General features: G+C 36.6%; 1 protein-coding gene across 12 annotated transcripts in view; it reads left to right on the top strand.

Annotated features, from left to right (window-relative positions):
• SGCE (sarcoglycan epsilon) overlaps positions 1-22499 on the top strand; it is a 70253-nt gene that overhangs the window by 35013 nt on the left and 12741 nt on the right. For 7 of the 12 annotated variants that reach the window (XM_040472639.1, XM_040472641.1, XM_040472642.1 and 4 more), the window contains 6 exons: positions 1766-1838; positions 6815-7013; positions 17442-17604; positions 20152-20363; positions 21297-21323; positions 22060-22248. In XM_040472639.1, coding sequence (XP_040328573.1) covers positions 1766-1838; positions 6815-7013; positions 17442-17604; positions 20152-20363; positions 21297-21323; positions 22060-22248 — 863 coding nt within the window. Of the gene's footprint in view, positions 1-1765; positions 1839-6814; positions 7014-17441; positions 17605-20151; positions 20364-21296; positions 21324-21622; positions 21677-22059; positions 22249-22499 lie in introns of those variants that run through there. The other 5 variants (XM_040472640.1, XM_040472643.1, XM_040472645.1 and 2 more) reach the window with 2 other exon arrangements.

Consider the following 22499-nt stretch of genomic DNA (forward strand, 5'->3'; position numbering starts at 1 on the left):
TAGGGGATCAAAAAAGCCTGAACGCATGCATACCTCTCTGCTGTGACGGGCTTCACATCATCATGAGAAGTAAAATTTGAGAACGTTAAAATGTTACTTTATTTAAATACCTCATTAGAAGTGATAGACTGCATTCTGTTATAGCTGTTAAAATTAAACATTAAATATAAATTCAGATAAAATTCTCTCCCTGATTTATGAAAGGTCCTTCATTCTCTTCAGTAGCCTGTGACTTAAAAAAAAGTATTAGAATTTATGAAATTTATAATAATGAAATTTGTGATAATTATGGGAAGGTTAGCCATAAAAAATCTCGCCACGAACTTGAAAATGTCTGATCTTTCTGAGTTTTAGCTTTGAGATACTCTAACAAATAGTAGAAAATTGATACTTTTTTTTTCCCATTGAGAACATGATTAAGTTATTTCACTGGGTAAGCTTTTAAAATCCTCAAGTCTTTTTTGCATTTTTTCATTTGCTTCTTTGTGAGCAATAGTTCCTAACTTATTTTAATGACTCGTCTTAATTTTAGTGTCCCGTGGGAAACTTGTTGATTATGTGTCCCAACAGACAGCAACAAGGAAGTCATTAAACCCAACAGAAATTTGACAAATTGGGGACAGAGAAATCCTTTTAACTTCGTGCAATAATATGCTTTTCAGAATATGTACTTTCAAATAGTGTTAAAGGTTTGGACTTACTTATTCCAAAATTCTTTTTTTTATTGTTCTCTCAAATAATATTTCTGGTGAGTGTAATTTCTTTCCTTTAAAGCTCACATATGATGCTATAACAGTCTTTGATATTTATTTTTAAATGAGCCAGATTGTTCTTTTCGTTTGAGTCAGTTTTGTCCTGCTCTTTTTGTCTCAATGTGCACTACAGCTTGTCACTGCCAGAAGGCTAGTGCTGGGATTCTAAGACGATTGCACAATCATTTGTTGTTTTTGAGGTACTGCACACCTGTCTGAATGATTTAATATCTGTTATAAAGTTAATTATTCCTTAATTTTTGAGGCCCTATCTTGTTGTTGGCCTTTGCTTTGTTTGGTGTTTGCACTGGCCATTTCGCGGTTGACTTTGATGTAAGTTCATTGGCTCTGCAAATGTTTACTAATATTTGACTCTACAAAGGGATTGATTTGTGTTTTTGAGTATGTGCCATAAGCTTTACAGACTATGATCCTTATTATTCTTCTGCTCCCATTGGGAGATACGAGGTCCAAGGGGTTATTCATGCATTTTCATTGCATGAATGAATGAATGAATGAATGAATATTCATGCATCATATTCATTGACTGGTTGGTGTGTAGTTTATTACTGAATACAAAGAACACAGAGATGTGCTTTTTTTCAAAGTGTACTTTTTAGTATAATCCTTAAGCTCCATTTAAAAGTGCAAAAATACATTGTTTTGGCTTTTTTGAAATCTTAGACCGGCACTGGTAAGTAATTTCTAATGGTTAATCCATTTACTAATGATGCATCTTCGTTGGTACTAGCACTTAATGGTGTTCTATAAAAGGGTCTTCCCGATTTTAACTTTTTGTTTTTGCATGTTAAATAGACTTGACTAATTATTTATTTTCCCATAACATTGCTAAAAGCTCTGAGTCGTTATTACCCGGAGAAGGCACATTTTGTAAGTATATAAACAAATAACGAAAATGGAAAGAACGACAATTTGTTTTCATTTCGTCCTTAATGAATTTCATTTCCCAAATAACATTTCACTTCTTTAATATGATTTTCTTTTTGTAACAGATAACTGCCTACAATAGGCGTACCTTTGAGACTGCAAGGCATAATTTGATAATTAATATAATGTCAGCAGAAGGTAGGTACGAAGGATATGTTGCTGATTGTTTTCTTATTTACCAGAAGTATTTCATTATGTTTTATATCTATGTAAAACACAATTAAAGATTTTAAGGTACCACATACCTAATGTTACCAATAAAGTAGTAAAGTGTAGAAAAGAAAGTGAAGCAATATTTAACTGGTTATAAAATATTATGATGTGTGATGATGCTGAAAAGCTCAGAATAGGGGGCCAAACACATGGGCCACTTATCTCTCCAAGCCTTGGTTTCATCATCTGTAAAATGAGACTAAGACCAGCATTTCTCTCCCAAGTCTGGGGTAAGGAAGGAGTCTCTGAGTTAAGGATTGAAATGTACTTAACATGGGGCTGAGCTCAGAGTGTACAGTCAGTAATTATTAGGTAGTTTTATTACTTTACTTTAAAACTGATCATAGGTAGTGGTTTAATTGTGTGTGAAGATGGAGAGTTGTTGATGGGAAAACACTGGAGTTTGGGTCACAGTCTCCTTCCTAAATAGCAAATCACGCATTGCTAGAGCCTATCAGCAATTTGGAGTTACATATAGTCACATTGTAAGTTACTCCCAAGGATTTGGAAAGTTAGGGACACAGGAAATATTCTAAGAGTTGCACTCTCAAGTATTCTGACCCTTTTCTGGCATTCAGTTGGGAAAAAATTCATGCCACTAAAAACTTTGTAGTTAAAATTTGTAAATCATGGGATACTCCTCTCTATGCTAGATATCATTTATGAGGGTAACAGAAGAACTGACACAGCATTTTTACCCATAAAATTAGTAAAAGCAATTGTGCATCTTAAATAGGGAATTCATAGTTCTATTTACCAGTACAATTAAATGAGCAAAGAAAATATTTTATTAGAACCTACTAATTTGCAATTCTTGATAATTGAGTTGAGAAATACCTCTACACTATTTGAAAGAAAGCAATATTTATAGAATTGATGCTGCAAAACATAATTGGGGAGATTGCTTAAAGATTTTGAACCCCTATACGTGAGTTTTTTCCCACGTGTTTTAGCAGTGTCAATTGCACACAACAGTGTGCTAGTTTAAAACTTAACGTGACTTTCATATATGAAAGGCAAGTTCAAATGCCAGTTCTGTGGGCCTGGACAGAAGATTCCCTGTCCCCTTTTCTACTTCCCAAGGGCTTTTGGTAGGTATTCCTGTTTGGATCCGGAAGACTTTTGCAATTGTAATTGGATGCTCGCATCCAGTCTAAGCTATCCTTATAGAATTGAAATACCATTAATGGTCAGAATAATCACAAAATCCCCTTTCTCCTTGGGAATTCATCAGTGTAGTGATGTAGTTACATTACAGTGGGCTTGGACCACTAACCTCACCATTATGCTCCCAGAGGGGCTCCCCTTTCTCAGGTACAGAAGTCCCTACAGATTGAAAGACAGTCTGGTATACAGTTTGAACTTCCTCCTCAAGTCTGGTCTCAGGACTGGTAGTTACAGAATACACGGGCATCCGTCCTCTATGTGTTTGATATGTAGAGACCTATGCTCAAGCAGATACATCTGTAGGATTGAAAGTTGGCTTTACAGGCTATTTATTTTATTTAATGTGTATTTATTTTAGAGAGAGAGCATGAGCAGGGGAGGGACAGAGAGAGAGGGAGACAGAGAATCCCAAGCAGGCTCCGCACTGTCAGTACAGAGCCTGACACAGGTCTCAAGCTCACGAACTGTGAGATCATGACCTGAGCCAAAATCAGGAGTCGGATGCTTAACCAACGAGCCACCCAGGTGCCCCTGTATCGGGAGTTTTAAAGGTGTGTTGGTGAAGGAGGAAGAGTAGATAGATTTTGGAAGCCTCCACTTTTATTTTGGGCGGAGCTGCCCCACTGTCTTTTACATAGGGTTCAGTGGCCCCAAACTGTGAAAACCAGTGAACCAAATAGCATGCGTTTATCCTCACTGGTCTCGATGGAGTGCATGTGGGCACTAGGATGTACATCTTTGAGCAGGGCCTACACACGTGCCGTGTCTCCCAGATAAGGTTAGGAAGAGAAATAGCAGGAGTCACATATCAGGATAATCATGCTCAGTCTGACTCTCTGCCCAGCTGTCTCCTCCTCTGAGAGACCTAATGGGAAATTAGTCATGTAGAATCACAGAGCTTGGAGCTGAAGGAGAGTACATAGAGTGATTCTCTAAATTGGGTCTAGTGCCTCAGGGGCCTGCCACCAATTTGTTGGCCTGCCGTTCCCTTGGCCTCTGTGATGTCCAAATATAGCAGGCATGGGATTTCCCCAAAGTTAGAAAGCTCCTATGACTCATCTTTGGAAGGTCTGGCAGTAGCTCTTGGCTCGGTGGACAGTAGGCAGCTGCAGGGCCCAGAGCCTCCAAGGGGTGTGGCGGCAGTGGGTCTCAGAAAGGAGCCACGAAACAGGGTCACGTGGATTAGGAAAAACCAAGTAACAGTTCTCCAAAAAGTGGCATTGATAATAAGAAAAATGTTTTGCACGCTTTTTTGGAAAAGTGGATATAAAAACACGGAGTAAAATTAATGGATGATAGACTTCTAGCACACTCAAAAACTATATTTGGTATTATTTATAAATATTATTTATTGCCAAGAAACTGTTCTTCATGACATATTTATGCATGGCTGTTTTTCACTATGGAGAAAAATGTGGCATGATTAAACTACTGTTTATCTGTATAAAACAGGAAATGTATCTGTATAAAACAGGAAACTTATCTACATAAAATAGAATAAATAAATCATATTTTAGAAGATTGCAGATGGGCTATACATCAAACAAATCTAACAAAATCACAAGCAGAATAAATGGCAGTGTAGAAGATGAATAAAGAACCTTCCGTGATTAGAGCCTCGAAAAACTCAGTCTTTAGGAAAAGACACCATAGTCTAGAAAACCCCCTTGAAAATTCTAAAGCCTGAACATCTTCCCTGAACATCTTCCCCTGAACATCTTCCTCTGGCTTCAAATGTCTTTTAATATTAAAGAGGCTTCATAAGAAGTAAGGTCATCAAGATTTCAGTTATTTATTGTGTAATTTTTAGTTTTTATTTAATTATTGAGTAAGAGTGGAATACTTAACAGATGTATGAGTTTTAATGAAGTAAATCAGAGAATATATGTAGTGTAACTACTACTGAGGACTTTAAATGTGTATATAGTCCAGAAACAATTTCTTTTCCTTCTAAGGGGAGAATTCAGGTAAACAGCTTGTTCATATTATTTATAATAATTGCTAAAGTTTACTATTTTATAAGTTCTTACTCTATGCTGGGAGGTCCACTGAGCACTTTATATACACGGTCTCCTTTAGCTTAGATAAAAAATATATGAGGCAAGTTCAAATGATGGCAAAATTCTGGGCCTCTCTAAAGATCATTTTCCCCTTCTGACAATCCAGAGCAAGTACCTACTCACCCCCTGGTCGTGAGTATTAAATGTGATAATTCACCGCAGTCCCTTAGCTTGGCCTACCTCATAGTAAGTATTCCCAAAAAAGTAGCCTTTATTACTACAGAAATATTATTAAACATAAAAAGCTATTCTTTATCTTAATTTTTTTAAGTAGGCTCCTTGTCTAACATGGGGCTTGAGCTCATGACCCTGAGATGGAGTTGAATGCTCTATTGACTGAGCCAGCCTGGCACCCCAAAGCTATTCTTTATATTAACAGAACAATCTGAATATAGGAAATGATGTTTTTTAATTCAAGAGTAACATTTGAGGAACTGAAATACAGTTGACCCTTGAACAATGCAGGGGTTAGGGTGCTGACCCTTGAGCAGTTGAAAATCTGTTTATATCTTCTGGCTCCCAAAAGACATAACTAGTAATAGCTAATAGCTTACTGGTGACCAGAAGTCTTACCAATGATAACATAAATAAGTCTATTACACATATTTTATGTTATATGTATTATATGCTGTATTCTTACCATAAAGTGAGCTACAGAAAATGTTGTTGAAAAAATCATAAGAGAAGATACATTTACAGTACTCACTATATAAAAAAAAACCACATATAAGTGGACCTGTGTAGCTCAAACTCATGTTGCTCAAGAGTCAACTGTAAATTTTATTTATTTCTATCTATTCTACTTAGTTACACTGAAAGTCTGAATTGGACATTGGCTACTTAAAAATATTAATTTAAAAATTTTTAGAGGGAAATTTTGATGAGATGTTGAAAAGGAAAAAAGCTAAGTGAATCTCTAACAACATGAGGTAGGGAATTTTGTGAGAAATTTAAAATATAATTCCCTAGAATATTTAATTATGGAGTGATCAAAAGAGAAATTACTATGGTTTCAGATTTCTTTTTGAAAATAAAACCAGTATTTATTTTAGTAAAAGTAATGTTTCAGCATGCTCTAAAAAGATAAGGAATACTGCAAATTAAAATTACGGTATTTCAAATTATATGTAAATAACTCACAAACAATTATAGATATTTTGTAACGTCTCTATTTGGAAAGAACGTTGCTCTGTGCTTCAACCCTGTCCTCTGTTCAAATGGGCAGTGAAGTACATAGGGTTGTAATGATTAAATAAGACCATGCACTTGAAAAAGATGTCAATTTTAAAACACTACAAATACAAAATATTATTCCTACCCACGTAGAGTTTTCTGGAAATGCTCCTTCCATATTGGCAGGGGAGGAGACTGGCAAGTCACTGGGAAATTTGAGGCAGGTGTGGCATTTTTATCTTTTTTGGTCAGATCCTACAATTACAAATTGCCCTGCTATCCCTTGGATTTGATTACATTGTAGGTAAAATTCTGTGTCAGATGTATGTTATGTTTTCAGATATGTCCTCCGTTATGCAGAAAGTCTTTAAAGTCAATATTAGCATTATTCCCCAAAGCCAGGATTATGACAGAAATCAACAAATCTCAAATTGTTCATCTGTTTCTCTTTCGAAAGACTATTTTATTAAAGATACACATATCCTTTTTCACCAAAATTAGACTTCCCGTTACCATATCAAGCAGAATTCTTCATTAAAAATATGAATGTAGAAGAAATGTTGGCCAGCGAGGTTCTTGGAGACTTTCTTGGGGCGGTGAAAAATGTGTGGCAGCCAGAGCGTCTGAACGCCATAAACATCACGTCAGCCCTAGACCGGGGCGGCAGGGTCCCACTGCCCATTAATGACATGAAGGAGGGGTAAGCAGACCTTTATCTCATTGCCTTAAATATGCATTGTTAAATATGGTGATCTTATCAAACTTATTATAGATAAAGGATGGCCTATTGCATTCTTTTTAATAAGTAGGTATTATACAGATATGAAAACACTAGCAATTTTCTATATTGACAAAGAGGTTACATTAATGGTTCTTTATATCTGATGTTCCAGGTCCTGTGAATTCTAATTGTAGATCAGGATCAGCATCATAAATTATAGCACTAAGTCTTTTGTACCTTCCATAGAGGAGCTGAGTATTTAGGGTCCTGAATTTCAAAGGAAATTGATGCCCCAGTTATCAGCTGCAGGACACTCAGACTGCTGTAACTTTATTCTAGGAAACTATTTCTTCGCTTTAACATTCTTTCCACCATGTGTCGGTGATGGATAGCTGGAATGGATTTGAAACCTATTCCTAAAGCCTGGCCTTGTCACTCATAAGCTCGGTGACATTGGGCAAAATGCAGCACTCCTCTGTGCCTCGGTTTCCCCATTTGCTCCAATGGGCATTGTACTCTTTCTTCCTTCAGAGTTGTTATAGTGTCTAAATGAGAGTGCATTTGAGAGGGATTCGTCTATTGTCATGCCTTGCAAACGATGACTTATACCTGTATAGTTTAAGAAACACTTTTTATGCCTGGATAAATTGAAAGGATTGAATGTCAACATCAAATCAAATTTGGTCTTTAATTTTTAACCTGTAGGTTGAAGCGGATCTACCTTTTTTTTTAAACCATTCTATAAATATACGAGATATGGAATAAATCACAGTTTATATAGCATATGCCTTTCCAACTCCTTTATCCATATTCATGGTAACATTTTTATACAGGTGATATATGGAATTAACTAAAATACCTGGATTAATAAGAATTAAATTTAAGGGCAGCTTTAACAGAGAACTTTGTTGGAAATAAGGGAAGAGATCACAAATAGACACAGATGAAGTATGGGAGAGTAGGTAGAGGGGGGATAAGGGATAAGCAGTGAGCTGTGAAGTCCAACTTACAAATTTCAGAATTAAATTGTAGCTTGTATGTTACAGTAATGGATTTTGAAGTCAGTCAAGCACACATAGAAGTGCTTTGAGAAAAATAGCTGCTTTATCTCTTTATCTGTTGGTTGGCTTTCTATATGAAACCATAATTTTAGAGCTTAATTTTTTTTTACTTCAGAGTTCCAGCATGATTCTGTTTCCCACTGAGTATTTAAAGTAGAACCATGGAAAATGATGAACAGAGAATCTCCCCTGAAAACATTCTCCAAAGCTGGAGTCTTTTCAACAGTTTCTTAAAGTGATGTGTTTGCAATGATTGTTAAAACAATGACCACAAGATGTTAGAGGAAGCAACCTGAAAAACAGGCATTGGTAGGGTTTTCCCTGGTTGTGCTTTCTTCTGGGCTCACTCTTCCATAATCGGTAGTGCAGGCCCCGCCCACAGAGGCTCTTTTAGAAACAACGACCCTAAATTGAACTGAGCAACTATCTAAACCAAACGCTGACCAAAAAAAAAAAAAAAAAAAAAAAAAAAATGGTGCTTCTCAACCATGTCTAGCCTAAGAATTGCCAGTAGAGCTTTAATAAAAATATGGATAGGTTCCTGGCTCCTGCTTCCCCTTAGAGATTCTGAGTCTTGGAGTCTAGGGCTGGGCCTGAGCATGTGACTCTAAATTAAGAACAGAATTTTTGTCCTATAAGTACTTGTTAGAGAATTCAGTCATTAGCTGACTGACCCCCTAGCACCTGCTAGAGGGAGGCATGTGCTGTCAGATATTTGAGAGAGTCAGTCCCATGGCATTTATTTGGACCCTGTTGTCTCAGATCCCTTCCCAACTTGAAATGCTTTCCATGAGTTTTAATTTAATGTTAAGCCATAACCTTTACAAAGTATTCATATGATAAGTCTTTTAAAATAGCATTTCTATAAATTGTATGCAATGCCAACTCTACTACTCCAGTGTCCCTATATGAACACCAGTGAAACAAGATCATACTTGAGTATCATTCCAGAAGAAAAAATTGTCCCTGGAATGATTTTGCGTATCTTCTTTAGTTGTTATATAATGCCTTGGTAACACAAATAATTTTTTACCGTGTTGCCTGAAACTTCGAAATAAATCCTATGCTTGACTAACTCCTCTCTTGTGCTGTTCTTCCTTTTTGCTGATGTAAGAATCATAATTCTTAATTTACCTAATAAACTTTTTGCCTCCGTACTTTCTTTTGAAAGTAACCTGGGCTATAAATCCCTTTTAAAAGTGAAATTTTGAAAAGTTCAAGAAGTAAGGTCAGTATAGCAAAAGAATTCCATCCCTTTCTTTTTTTTTAAACTTATTTTACATTTATTTAGTTTTTGAGAGAAAGAGAAAGGGAGCATGAGTGGAGGAGGGGCAGAGAGCGAGGGAGACACAGAATCTGAAACAGGCTCCAGGCTCTGAGCTGTCAGCACAGAGCCCGACGCGGGGCTCGAGGTCACAGACCGAGAACTCGTGACCTGAGCTGAAGTCAGATGCTTTACCAACTGAGACACCTGGGCGTCCCAGTCCCTTTCTGTTTTAAGATTTTATTTAAAGATGTAGTCATATACTTCTGAAGTATTAATTGAACACCTGATAAATGAGTTCTGCTTAATATTTAGTAGCAAAAGTCTCAGACTGTTAAACATACACACAAATGATATCTCCATGAAACTATTTCCTATTACTCATGGCAGCCACAATCTGCTAATGGCAAGTTTTTCCATATTTGGTAGATGGAGTCAGATAAACAGCAGATGAATAAAAGTTCTCCGCAGTAGACCCATCAGAGGAAACCCACTGCCCTTCTGCAGCCCCAAGTGCTGTTAAATGTCAATCACCAAGACCCCCCTCTGCAGCATCCTGGCTCCTCATCCTTCCTGATGTACATTTGTACACCTCTCGAGGCTCACTGACAGCTTTCAAACTTCTCCTAACTCTAGCAGAAAACAATTACAAAGATTTACTTCAAAGTAAATAAGCTCCTGGGAAGGAAGGCTGAGCCTCCTGAAAAGATTTTCTTTCCCTTGCCGGACCCATAACCCCGGGCAACTGTGCTGACTCCGGGTGTGGTCTTGCTGCTGCTTTTGCTCCTGATAGGGAGCCAGAGGCTAAGGACTCGTGCGTGCATTTAGCCTGGGATAAAGCTCGTGGAAAAAGGAGTGGGTTCATATTTCATTCTAGGCATGGCATAGCTGCCAGCCCGGGGTGAGTGATGTGGTGTAAATGGCGGCTATGAAGGGAATGATGGGGTGTGAGGATTAAAGAATATACTCACTTTTCATAAGAGATTGTCAAACCCACCACTATTTCCTCTGGTTACCAAAGCATGTGGATCTAGCCTCAATCAGCAACAGAGAATCCTAGTTTATTCGTTAGACAATCTCACAAAATACTCCCTCTAATTAATTGTTTGCTTTCTGCCCTATGAAGGCCTCAGTGAGATGTTACACTTGGGGAAGAGAATGTAAGTCAGTGGCTGCCAAATACTGCTCTGATGCAAGGTCATGATCCTGGGCCAGTCTGTAGTGCTCTGCTGACTTTGTCCCCGTGTTTTCTGATTTATGAGATTGTCCTTTATTCTTAAGTAACGTGCCTCCTACATTTTTGGTGCAAACATTCTTTTGTGGAATGATGCTGATAACCTGATGGGAAATTCTAAAATAGAGCCTTAGTAATGTAAAAATTGGAAGTCCATAAATCTATTTTTGTAAGTATAAGTCAGTATAGCTATATGCCTAAAGTCTGTTCGGGGTGCCTGGGTGTCTCAGTTGGTTAAGCGTTTGACTTTGGCTCAGTCGGTGAGTTCGAGCCCCGCATCAGGCTCTGGAGTGCCTGGAGCATGCTTCGGATTCTGCGTCTCCTTCTCTCTCTCTGCCCCTCCTCACTCACACACTGTCTGTCTCTCTCTCAAAAATAAATAAACATTAAAGATTTTTTTAAGTCTATTCTACGTTCCACATATAGATTCATTTTTTCTTTTGTAGTTAAACACTTACTAAGTATTTGTATTCAGGAACTATATTAATCTTTAATGTACAGTTATTTTTAAAAAAAATCTACGCTCACAATCTAGTAGGAACCAGGTGAGTAATCAGATAATTAGAAAACAGTGTCATACACACCACTGCTGAGATATTCACAGAGAGTGTATCTCCTTCACTTCAGCTCCATGCCTGGAAAGGGTTCATAGAGGAGGGGGAAGCATGATCGCAGTTTAAAATACAAATTAACCTGCCCCCAAAAATAGCAAAGAGGGATTCTAGATAGAGGGGTCAACTTGAGCAAAAGCCTTCAGGTAGGAGAAACCCTGATGGATTTGGCAACCTATTTCAAATGGATTTGGGGGACAGGGATCCAGAAGTGGTAGTTTCCAAGGAGGCAAAACCCAGACTGGATAAAGCCCTGTATACCAAGAAAAATTGTTTCTGTTTTATCCTGAAGCATTAGGCACATTTGCAAAATATAACACATGGTGAAGAGTGGTAGAGTAGACTGAACCCGAATGCCTCCCTTCTGCACGCAGGAAAGTCTCCCCCAACACACAGAACTAGAAGGGTCTGACCCTTCAGTGTGTGCCAGTTCCCTCTTCTGATAATTTACTCTTTCTCCAATGGAGAGGAGCAAGTGAACAGTAGAACAGAGTCTGGAAGTGCCCTTTATTGTATTTCTTATTCTGTATTACATCTTTTATTTAGTTTAATTTATCCTTTATTGTTCATCTTATTTTTTGATTGATTGGTTGCAGATATGCACAGAACAAAGACATGGTGTGGGGGACAGAGGCAGGAATCATAGCGCATTTTCTTTTAAGAGCTCAAGTTCCCAGGCAACATGTAATTTGTGGACACATTCTTCCCTAAACTCTCTTTTATTTCCTATTTTATTTACACAAAATGAAGAATAAGGCACATTCGTTTCTTGGACAAATAGGTAAAGTATGCATTCATTGGATCCATTTAGCTAACAGAAATCTGGCTGAAAAAGGCAGAGTTTGGGCTTAATTTTTTTTTTTTTTTTTTTTTTACCTGTTACTTGGTTTAAAACATTGTATGTGTAAAGGCACAGTGAATATGTTCTACCTCAAGGGAAATTGAGTTGTTCAAACTGGAAGAAAAGATTCCTTTAGAAGGAACAAATTCCTTCCGTGTAAATCAATTCTCAAGATTCTGAGGTTTTGGTAACCTTGCTTGAGAGACTTATACTTGACAATATGTTACCATCTCAGCTGTTTACACATTTTAAAGCTTGAAAACACGTGACTGAGGTCATAAAGGTGTAATGATCTTTTTTGTTTCACTTCGTAAAAATTTTGTTTCTGCATATCAAAAAGTGAGCCGAAAGGAAAACAGATTATGAAAAATGTAATTTTAGCATGTATAGCATAGAGTTATTATTCATGGCCTTATACTAAATTTTTTTTTTGTAAAAAGCCAACATGTTGAAGCTTACAGGCTCTGCAAAGGAAACAATAAATACACATTTTCTGGACCTGCAAGGCAAATCTAATATCTCCTTCTCTCAAGCATGACATTTGTAGTCTGTTTGCATTTTATTTATTAACTTATTTATTTTTCCACTATTGATATTTAATCGACATGTAACACTGTACAGGTTTAAGGTGTACAGCATTATGATTTGATGTATGTATATATTGCAAAATGATTACCATAATAAATTTAGTTAACATCCGTCACCTCACTTAGTAAGAAGGGTTTTTTTCTTGTGATGAGAAAGAACTCATAAGATCTACTCTCTTAGCAACTTTCAAATAAGCAGTTGCCTGTGTTTTAAAACTGGTATAATGCTTTTTATTCATTCATTTGTTCTGCAAAGAGGCTCCCTGAGGACAGTGAGAAAGACTGGGTTCAAGGAGAATCGTTAAGGGGCTGTTGCTCCACGGTCTGTGGAAAGTGATGGTGATCAGAAGTAGGGTTGTAACAGTCAGATGGAACAAAGAGGACAGGTGTATGGGAGAGTTCTTTCAGGGTAAATGTCAGAGACTGATGATGGATTGAATATGTGGAAAGAAGGACAGGAGTCAAAGATGATGGTGCTTGAGCATCTGGCCATGCCAATCATCGAGAGAGAAGAAGATGGAAAAGGAGGAACAGGTGGAGGTGGGGTGGGGTGACGATGAGCTCAGTTCGGAACGTATTAAGTCTGTGAAGCTTATGGATCATCCAAGTAGAGATGAAAGTAATTTGGCAGTATGTGTCAACTGTCATAAAAATGTTTCTACTTCTAGGCATCTCTTTTAAGATAGTAACATTAAAGAATATGCACAGAGATAGTCTTTGCAATATTATTTATAAAATCAAAACTTTGGAAGCAACTTACATGTCCGACTCTGAAATAATTGTTGAATAAATCATGTGCACTTAAAAAAATATATTGCCATAAATCTATAATTATAAAGCCTGTACAATGTGGAAAATGCTTATGATGCATTAAGGAAAAAAAGCAGGGTGCAAAATTATATTTTAGAGATGATTGCAGTTAGGTTAAAATGTATGCATTTGAAAAATACTCTGCAAGGTACATTGGAAAATGAAAATAGTTATCTTGGTAATATAAATTAATTCTGTTTTTTTATCCCAGTTTTTATGTAATGTTTTTATATTGCTTTTATAATTTGAGGGAAAAACATTTCAAAGCACCGAAAACTTATGCCCATTTATGTTATCTTGGGTTAGTTTAAACTCTTACCAATTATAAATGCAAATCAATGTCATGTTAAAGCAAGTTAACAGTTATAAAAACACTCATTTTATTTCTGTATTTATTAGTACATTTCATAATTATTAAGGAGAAATAAGATCTTGGCCAAGCAGTTAGTAAGGGAATAGAAATTGGCTTTTTATAAGCTTAAAAGTAAGAACTTGTTTTAAATAGAATATATTTATAATTACCGATCATCTGAATACTCCACAGTGGTTTCTTCTACCTACTTTTGTACAGAATTTTTGATTTTTATTTTCATCTTTAATTTTAGCCCATTATATACTATTTGTCTCCCAAAGGCACCATGGTTTTTAAAAAATGTTCCTTCAAATGAATCTTAAGTCCAAATATAAATTTGACACAAAGAGCAACCAAATGAGTTTGTATAATCAAATTCTGGGGCACAGCTGTCAACTCAGGGTGTGAGTTCGTACTTCCATTGACACAGCTTTGAATTTTTGTGCTGCACTTTCATTTAATTTCATTCCTAAAAATAACAGCTTTTTTGAGACGTAATTCACACACTGGGCAACTCACCTATTTAAAACATACAACTCAGGGCCACTGGGTAGTTCAGTCGGTTAAGCATCCACCTCTTGATTTTGGCTCAGGTCATGACTTCACGGTTCGCAAGTTTGAGCCCCACATCAGGCTCTGCTCTGACAGCACAGAGCCTGCTTCACATTCTCTTCCTCTCTCTCTCTCTCTCTCTCTCTCTCTCTCTGCCCTCCCTCACTTGTACTCTCTCTTTCTCAAAATACATAAACATTTAAAAATAAAACCTATAACTCAGTGGATTTTAGCTTATTCACAAAGTTGTATAATCATTACCACAATCAATTTTAGAACATTTTCATCATCCTAACACCTTCCTTCCAGACCCATTGGCAACCACTTACTACCACCACCAGCCCCAGCCCTGAGCAACCGCTATTTACTTGATATCTTTAGAACTTTTCCTGTTGTGGACATTTCATATGAATGGGATCATGTAATATGTGGTCTTTCGTGACTGGCTTCTTTCACTTATCCACAATATTGTGTTCAGGATTCATCCATGTTGTAGCCTGTAACAGTACTTTGTTTCTTTTTATGGTTGAGTAATATTCTATTGTATGAATATTCCACCTTTTATCCATTCATCAATGAGCATTTGGATTGTTCCTCTTGACTACTGTGAATAACGTTGCTATGAACATTCGTGTGCAAATGTTTGTTACAAGAGATCTATTTTCGTTTCTCTTAGGGTATATACTTAGGAGTGGAATTTCTGGATCATATGGTAACTCTGTATTCAACCTTTTGAGGAACTTCAAGACTATTTTTCAGAGTGGTTGCACTATTTTACATTACCACCAGCAGAGTGGGAGAGTTCCAATTTCTCCACATCCTTACCAGCACTTATTATCTGTGTTTTTATTAGAGCCACCCTAATGGATGTGAAGCATTATCTTATTGTGCTTTTGATTTCTATTTTGCTGAGGACTAATGATGTTGGGCATCTTTTCATGCACTTATTGGGCATTTGTATACTTCTTTGGAGAAATGTCTATTCAGATCCCTTGCCATTTTTGTTTTTATTTTAAAAAATATTTACTTCTTTTGAGAGAGAGAGAGAGAGAGAGCATGAGTGGGGAGAAGGGCAGGGAGAGAGAGAAGAGAGAGAATCCCTAGCAGGCTCTGCACTGTCAGCATGGAGCCTAACATGGGACTTGATCCCACGATTGTGAGATCATGACCTAAGCCAAAATCAAGAGTCTGATTTTTTTAAAATGTTTTAAAATGTTTTATTTATCTTTAAGATGGACAGAGCATGAGTGGGGATGGGGCAGAGAGAGAGGGAGACACAGAATCCAAAGCAGGCTTCAGGCTCCAAGCTGTCAGCACAGAGCCCGATGCAGGGCTCGAACTCATGAACCATGAGATCATGACCTGAGCCAAAGTCTGATGCTCAACTGACTGAGCCACCCAGGCACCCCAAGAGTCCGATGTTTAACCAGCTGAGCCATTCAGGCATCCCAGATCCCTTGCCATTTTTAAATTGGATTATACGTCTTTTTGTTATTGAGTTGTAAGAGTCCTTTATATATTGTAGATACAATTCCCTTATTAGATATATGATTTACAAATACGTTCTCTCATTTCATGGGTTGCCTTTTCACTTTCTTGATGGTGACCTTTGAAGCACGCAATTTTTAATTTTGATAGTCCAAATTATCTGATTTTTTTCTGTTATTACTTTTGGTGTCATATCTAAGAAACCACTGCCTAATCCAAGGTCATAAAAATGTATGACTTTTTCTTCTCAGAGTTTAATAGTTTTAGCTCTAACATTTAAGTCTGATCTGTTTTGATTTTATTTTTTATATCATATGAGGAAAGGGTCCAACTTTATTCTTTTGTATGTGGATACCCTGTTGTACCAGTACCATTTGCTATGAAGACTATTCTTTCCTCCATTGAATTATCTTGGCACTTGTGACAAAAATCAGTTTACTAAATGTAAGAGTTTATTCTGGAACTCTGAATTTTATTCCATTGATCTACATGTCTGTCCTTATGCTAGATTGCTATTGCTGATTGTTTTGATTACTGTTGGTTTGTAGTAAATTTTAAAATTGGTAATTGTGAGTCTTCCAACTTTGTTATTTTCTTTTAAGAATTTTTTATTTATTTATTTAGGCTCCTTGAATTTCCAGTATAAATTTTAGGGTTAGCTTGTCAATTTCTGCAAAGGGCTGGAATTTTGATGGGTTTATTTCATTTTATAAGTAGCTACAGCATTATCATTAGAAAAGGAAGTATTTATTTAGAGTAATTTCCTGGTTTTCTCTCTTCTTTTGAAAGACCTATGAGATGCCCTTTTCTCAAGCAGCTTCAAGATTATTTAAATGCTCTTAACACTATCCTCTCTCTCTCTCTGTGTCTCTCTCTGTGTGTGTCTCTCTTTGTGTGTGTGTGTGTGTGTGTGTGTGTGTGTGTGTGTGTGTGAAACTCTTATTGACCAATTAAGTAGAGTTTTTCCCCCTAATTGCTAAGATATGCACCAAGAAAATAAAGTTTGCTTGCTGAATTTGTGCTTATCAAATCATAGCTTTCTCTTAGATTGGCTTCTTGGATAAAAGAGTATAATAAGAAACTTAACAGTAGGGGTCTATGCAGTAGGAAAGCTGACAGAACTCTTGGGTAGAATAGCTACATGTCCACACCTCCAGAGATGTAATGTCAGAGTCTTATTAAAATGAAATCAAGTGAGATTTATTACTAACAATTATTTATTATTTTAGCAATAGTGTTATTTCTAAATATTTAAGAATAATTTTTAAATGTAAACAATCTATCAAACAGTAATCATAAGGTGACAGACACATGCTTACTTGGAATTAAAATAAATAGGATGAAAAAAAATTTTTTTTTTAGAAATTAACACAGAATCAAGAAAGTATCTGGAACACCAAGGCACTCAGTAAATATTGGTTGAATAAAGGAAAGAATGGAAGGCAGCCCCTACATGAATCACTGTTTTTAAAGCCCAGACCCCTACCTTAGGGATGATTCTAGATAATCCCTCAATTCAAAAGGATAAATCCTGCTTTCAGCGTAGATTGTTTTTCAGTGTTTCCAATTTTCTCAAAGGATAACCTGAGAGTTTCACATTTTTGCAGCGTTTATGTCATGGTTGGTGCCGATGTACCATTTTCTTCTTGTTTACGAGAAGTTGAAAATCCACAGAATCAATTGAGATGCAGTCAAGAAATGGAGCCTGTGATAACATGTGATAAAAAGTTTCGTACCCAATTTTACATTGACTGGTGCAAAATTTCATTGGTGAGTTTTTATTTTATTTCATTTTTGCAAATGTAATTATAAGTGATGTGCCTGGAGATAACATTTGACTGAAACCTGAATGGCTTTTGGGAACAAATCCTAGGTTTACTTTGTTAACACAATTGACTTCCCTCCACTTTAAGGATTTGGCAAGCTTGTTGACAGTGTATCCATTTAGGGAAGAGTATCTCCACTTTTGTCCTCAGTCTGCCATTGATTAGTTGGGGCTACATTAGCTTGGCAGGTGGTCCCAATGATCCCCCTGGACATCCAGGTGGCTGCTAAGTCAGAATAAATATGGAGTCTGTGTGACATATGAAGAAAGTCTCAAATATGCTGCCACTACCCACTTTGGAAGGAGAGACTATAGCACAATAATAAATCTGAAAATAAACCAATATTGTGCTATGAGTCAGTGTCCTAGAAATTCAAATTGTAGGGAGAGTTCAAGGAATAAGAAATAATTCCAAGTGTGCAAAATTAGAATCTTACCCACAGCCCCACAAATATTAAATATCTCTTTTTAAATTACCTTTTAATTAGCATTCTAAAAGACTAAAGAAAATGTAGGTAAGGTTCCTCTACACTTGATATGTATAATATTTTATATAAAACTTGTATTTTTTTTATCTTGCTTTCTGGAAGATAGGTAAGTTGTTTTACTTCTTTAGTGACCTTTAGATTTAACTTCTGTCAACTCTTGATGATTGGTGGTGAGTGAAGTCGATCTAAGTTTAAAGCTGACATTTGAACAAAGTTATTGACACATAAACACAACTGTCACTTCATGTCTTAGAGAACCGACTGCAGGCAACTTGCCCGGATCCGGTAAGGGAGAACATAGTATTCACATTGTAGCACTTAGCACCTGTGGCCCTTGGCCCTAGACTCCTCTTTGTATGTGGCTGTGTCTGAGGAAAAGAAGTTTCTTTCTTTATCTTTTTAAGTCAAGTAAAATTATGAAGATGCTGTGGTTTACGTGTATTATAGGTAAATGTTGAATTTGCAGAGCAAGGGTGCCAGAGACGAAGAGGCCGCAATCATAACTTGAGGGGGTACCTGTAATCAAAGTCTATGGATGGCAGGCCCCAGCAGTGCCATTTTACTTGTGGTCCTGCTGTAAATGGTTTCTGCTTAGGAATATTATCTAATTTCTAAAGGTTTAAAGATGACTTAGGCTTTGAAGATTTTAGTTTCTGTGGTAAGACTTTATATATGGCAATATTGGGATTTTCATTTTTTATTCTACATGCATTTATTTATATGTCACATCTCATCCCAGAAGATTTCGGGAGGCTTAAGTGAAATAATGCAACAATAAATATAATAAATAAGATATCAAAGAAATGGAAGATCAGGACCTGAACTTTATTAAAAAAAATAAGCTTAAGGTCAAGTTTGACAACAAGCTTCCTACATTGGAGATTGAAAGAGGAAATTCATCAGTTACTTAGTTCACTCCTTCTTAAAGGAGGCAGACCATCAATTCTTTGGCAAAAAAAAAAAAGTTTTTCTAGCACTGTGTTCTTCACAAAGTCGTTCAAGTGTTTTGTTTTGAGAGGATGCTGAGAAAAGCCACAAATCATTCTCCCCAGCATTTTTGGGGGAGGGGGAAGGGCGAGGGGAGCAAATGTAATGACCAAGTTCACATGAGTATTTTTAGAGTCCTGTAACAATTAAATGCAACTCCGTGAAAGCGGTTCAGTTAATGTGGAGGTAAATTAATATAGTGCAAATGTGCATTTTTTGATTCTGGGATAGAATGTAGTAAAACTGTAGCATTAAATGAGTGACATGTGCCTTCGGCTATCTTTCCTAAAAGTTACTTCTGTCTGCTAGATGGCAGAAAGAAAGATCAAGATTGTAGTCACTTAGAAATTGTCTCTCATTTTGTCTTTTCTCTTTCATTAACCTTAGAAACCACACACACACCCCTGTTATCAGCTAGTTCATGGTTTGTTGGCATCTGCACTAGAGGTTTGTCACTAGGAGACAAGAAATGTACACAGTAGTGGGAACATACTTTGTTTTGAGGGAAGGAAACTAGGAAAGAACATCTGCATACACACATAGCTTTATTACTTATGGATTCCTGTACATATGGCTATATGTTGTGGAAAGGACATAAAAACTAGGCCAACATAAACCCTTTGTTCCTTTTTTTAAATGATGATTTTTGAGAGAGACCGCGTGAGTTGGGGAGGGGCAGAGAAAGCGGGAGACACAGAATCCGAGGCAGGCTCCAGGCTCTGAGCTGTCAGCTCGGAGCCCGACATGGGGCTTAAATTCGCTAACTGTGACCTCATGACCTGAGCTAAAGTCAAAGGCTTAACCGACTGAGCCACCCAGGCGCCCCAACCCTTAATTATTTTTGCTCATTACTTCTTCCTAGCTGCCATAAACAACTGCAAGTTCAAGATGATAAAGGAATTGGAAGAAATTGCTTTTGAGAAATGTGTCAAAGAATGTTTTGATATGTCTAGATCTTCAACTCTTGTCATGTTTGTAGCTATTAATTTGATGTGTAATTGTCTTCTTTTATATCAGGTTGATAAAACAAAGCAAGTGTCCACCTATCAGGAGGTGATTCGAGGAGAGGGGATTTTACCTGATGGTGGAGAGTACAAACCCCCTTCTGATTCTTTGAAAAGCAGAGACTATTACACGGATTTCCTAATTACACTGGCTGTGCCCTCGGCAGTAGCACTGGTCCTTTTTCTAATACTTGCTTATATCATGTGCTGCCGACGGGAAGGAGTGTGAGTACTTTAAAGCACTAATAAAAAATTATAGAGCCTACTAGGTTAACAACACATAAGATTCCATTAAAAGCCAAGTTTCATTTGGTTCATAAAACACTTTATAAATTAATTGAGATTGTGTTCAAGTCAAACTACAGTACTTTATTCCTTTAAAATGAATTAAAATAGCTTGAGTCTAGTAAATCAAATTAGGGGATATAATTACTTTATTCAACAATTATTAAGGCTAGATGTAAATTCATGCTGGCAAAACAGTCCCAAGAATAATTGAGGCTACTTCTTTTGGTTATATAAGCCATTTTGTGCAGAGACTGTGGGATCTACTGATATGGTGATTGCACTTTAAATAAATAGTCTTAGTTTGATCGGAAGTGATGGTCAGAATTCTTCTTGAAATTGTTCTGCTGTCAAATGGGTGGCACAATCTAAATGTTTAAGAAAATATGTATCTATACATATAAACCTAGGAGTAAATTAATGAAAATAAGAGTATAATTTGAGTAATGAGTGTTCACTTCATGAACAGTTAGCACTTTCAGGACATCTATGTCAATTAAAAGAATCTCCTGAGATTATCTAGACGTCAGGGTAACAAAGCAAAGGATAAAAAATTAATGAAGCAGCAAGTAACAAATTCTTCCATTTTTTACATGTAGCCTGATTTCATTATGTCATAGAATTTATTTCCAAGAGCTTGATTCTTAATCTCCATTTTTTTTTCATTTTTCTGTGTGTTTCTCATCAGTATTCCATCTCTGTATGTGTACTCATCTAAGTAATGTCATCAACCTGGTGGCAAATGCTTCCTGGTTGCATTTAATAGTAACAATGTCAGCATTTCCACATCATGCAAGATCCCATGAACATATAGTCTTAATGTTCCAAATATCAATGCTATTATTTAATTCATAAATTTTGTTTTGTTTCTAGGGAAAAGAGAAACATGCAAACACCAGAGTAAGTGTCTTCTTTCCTGTTATTTTCTTTGTCATTTCTTTCACTTCTCAGTTGCTCATCATGCTCCATACATGTGTGTCATGCTTTTATTTTTTCATTTGTCATCGTTCACGGTTTATTTCATGAATGTGAAAGCTGCTTTCTAAATAGAGATATTTAGGAGGGGTAGAAACTAAAAAATAAAAAGGGTTTGAAAACTAAGACGACATAGGTAAAAATTAAACCTAAAATTTCAGATTCAGAATATTAACTTGCCATTTATATTATGTGATTTCCCAACCTGCATTTCTATAAACCAGATAACAGATGAAAAGGCCCTTCATACACGTTTTCCTGAATCTACAGTAATAACCTACCATAAAATGAAACTTCTGTGAGTATTTATAAATGCCCCATCAGAAGCAACAATATAAAAGCTATGGTAGTCCAATCTTAATCGTAGAAATTAAATAGAGCACTAGCTTGTTACTTAGGGCTGTGATATTAACCAAATGCTTTATAGCTTAGTTTAATGAAAGACACATTTATTTAAAAATTGATTTGCAACTTTCTGCGTTGCTGTGTTAAAAGTATGTGAAATGTACCTCTTTCAGAGATAACTTGTAGAATGCCCAAAAGTGCAATAATGCCTTGTTTTAGAAAGACGAAAAAAATTCACAACGTTTTTCAAATTTGAAGACCCATTGGGCTAATATGTGATTTTAAACAGATGTTGTTTTATTTCTTTTTGATCTAGCATCCAGCTGGTCCATCATAGTGCTATTCAGAAATCTACCAAAGAACTTCGTGACATGTCCAAGAATAGAGAGATAGCGTGGCCCCTGTCAACACTCCCTGTGTTCCACCCTGTGACTGGGGAAATCATACCCCCTCTGCACACGGACAGTTATGAGAGCACCAATATGCCTCTGATGCAAACACAGCAGTAAGTATCCGCTTGGTAGTATAATTATTAGTATGCATGAATATATCTACTTAATTTCTACAAAGACCAGAACTTTTCGCTTTGCATTTGTTTGTTTGTTTGTAACTCTAAGAGAAAATACCAATAGGACATTGACGGTATAGATCCTGACCCCACTGTGCTGACCCAAATATAAAGAATTACTTTCAGGAAATGCACTTTTCTTCTTCACTAATTGAAAGAAGATGACATCCACCTTAATAGTTAAGAAA

This window comes from Herpailurus yagouaroundi, unplaced genomic scaffold (assembly GCF_014898765.1).
Source record: "Herpailurus yagouaroundi ecotype Mexico unplaced genomic scaffold, PumYag 100, whole genome shotgun sequence".
Lineage (NCBI taxonomy): Eukaryota > Metazoa > Chordata > Mammalia > Carnivora > Felidae > Herpailurus > Herpailurus yagouaroundi.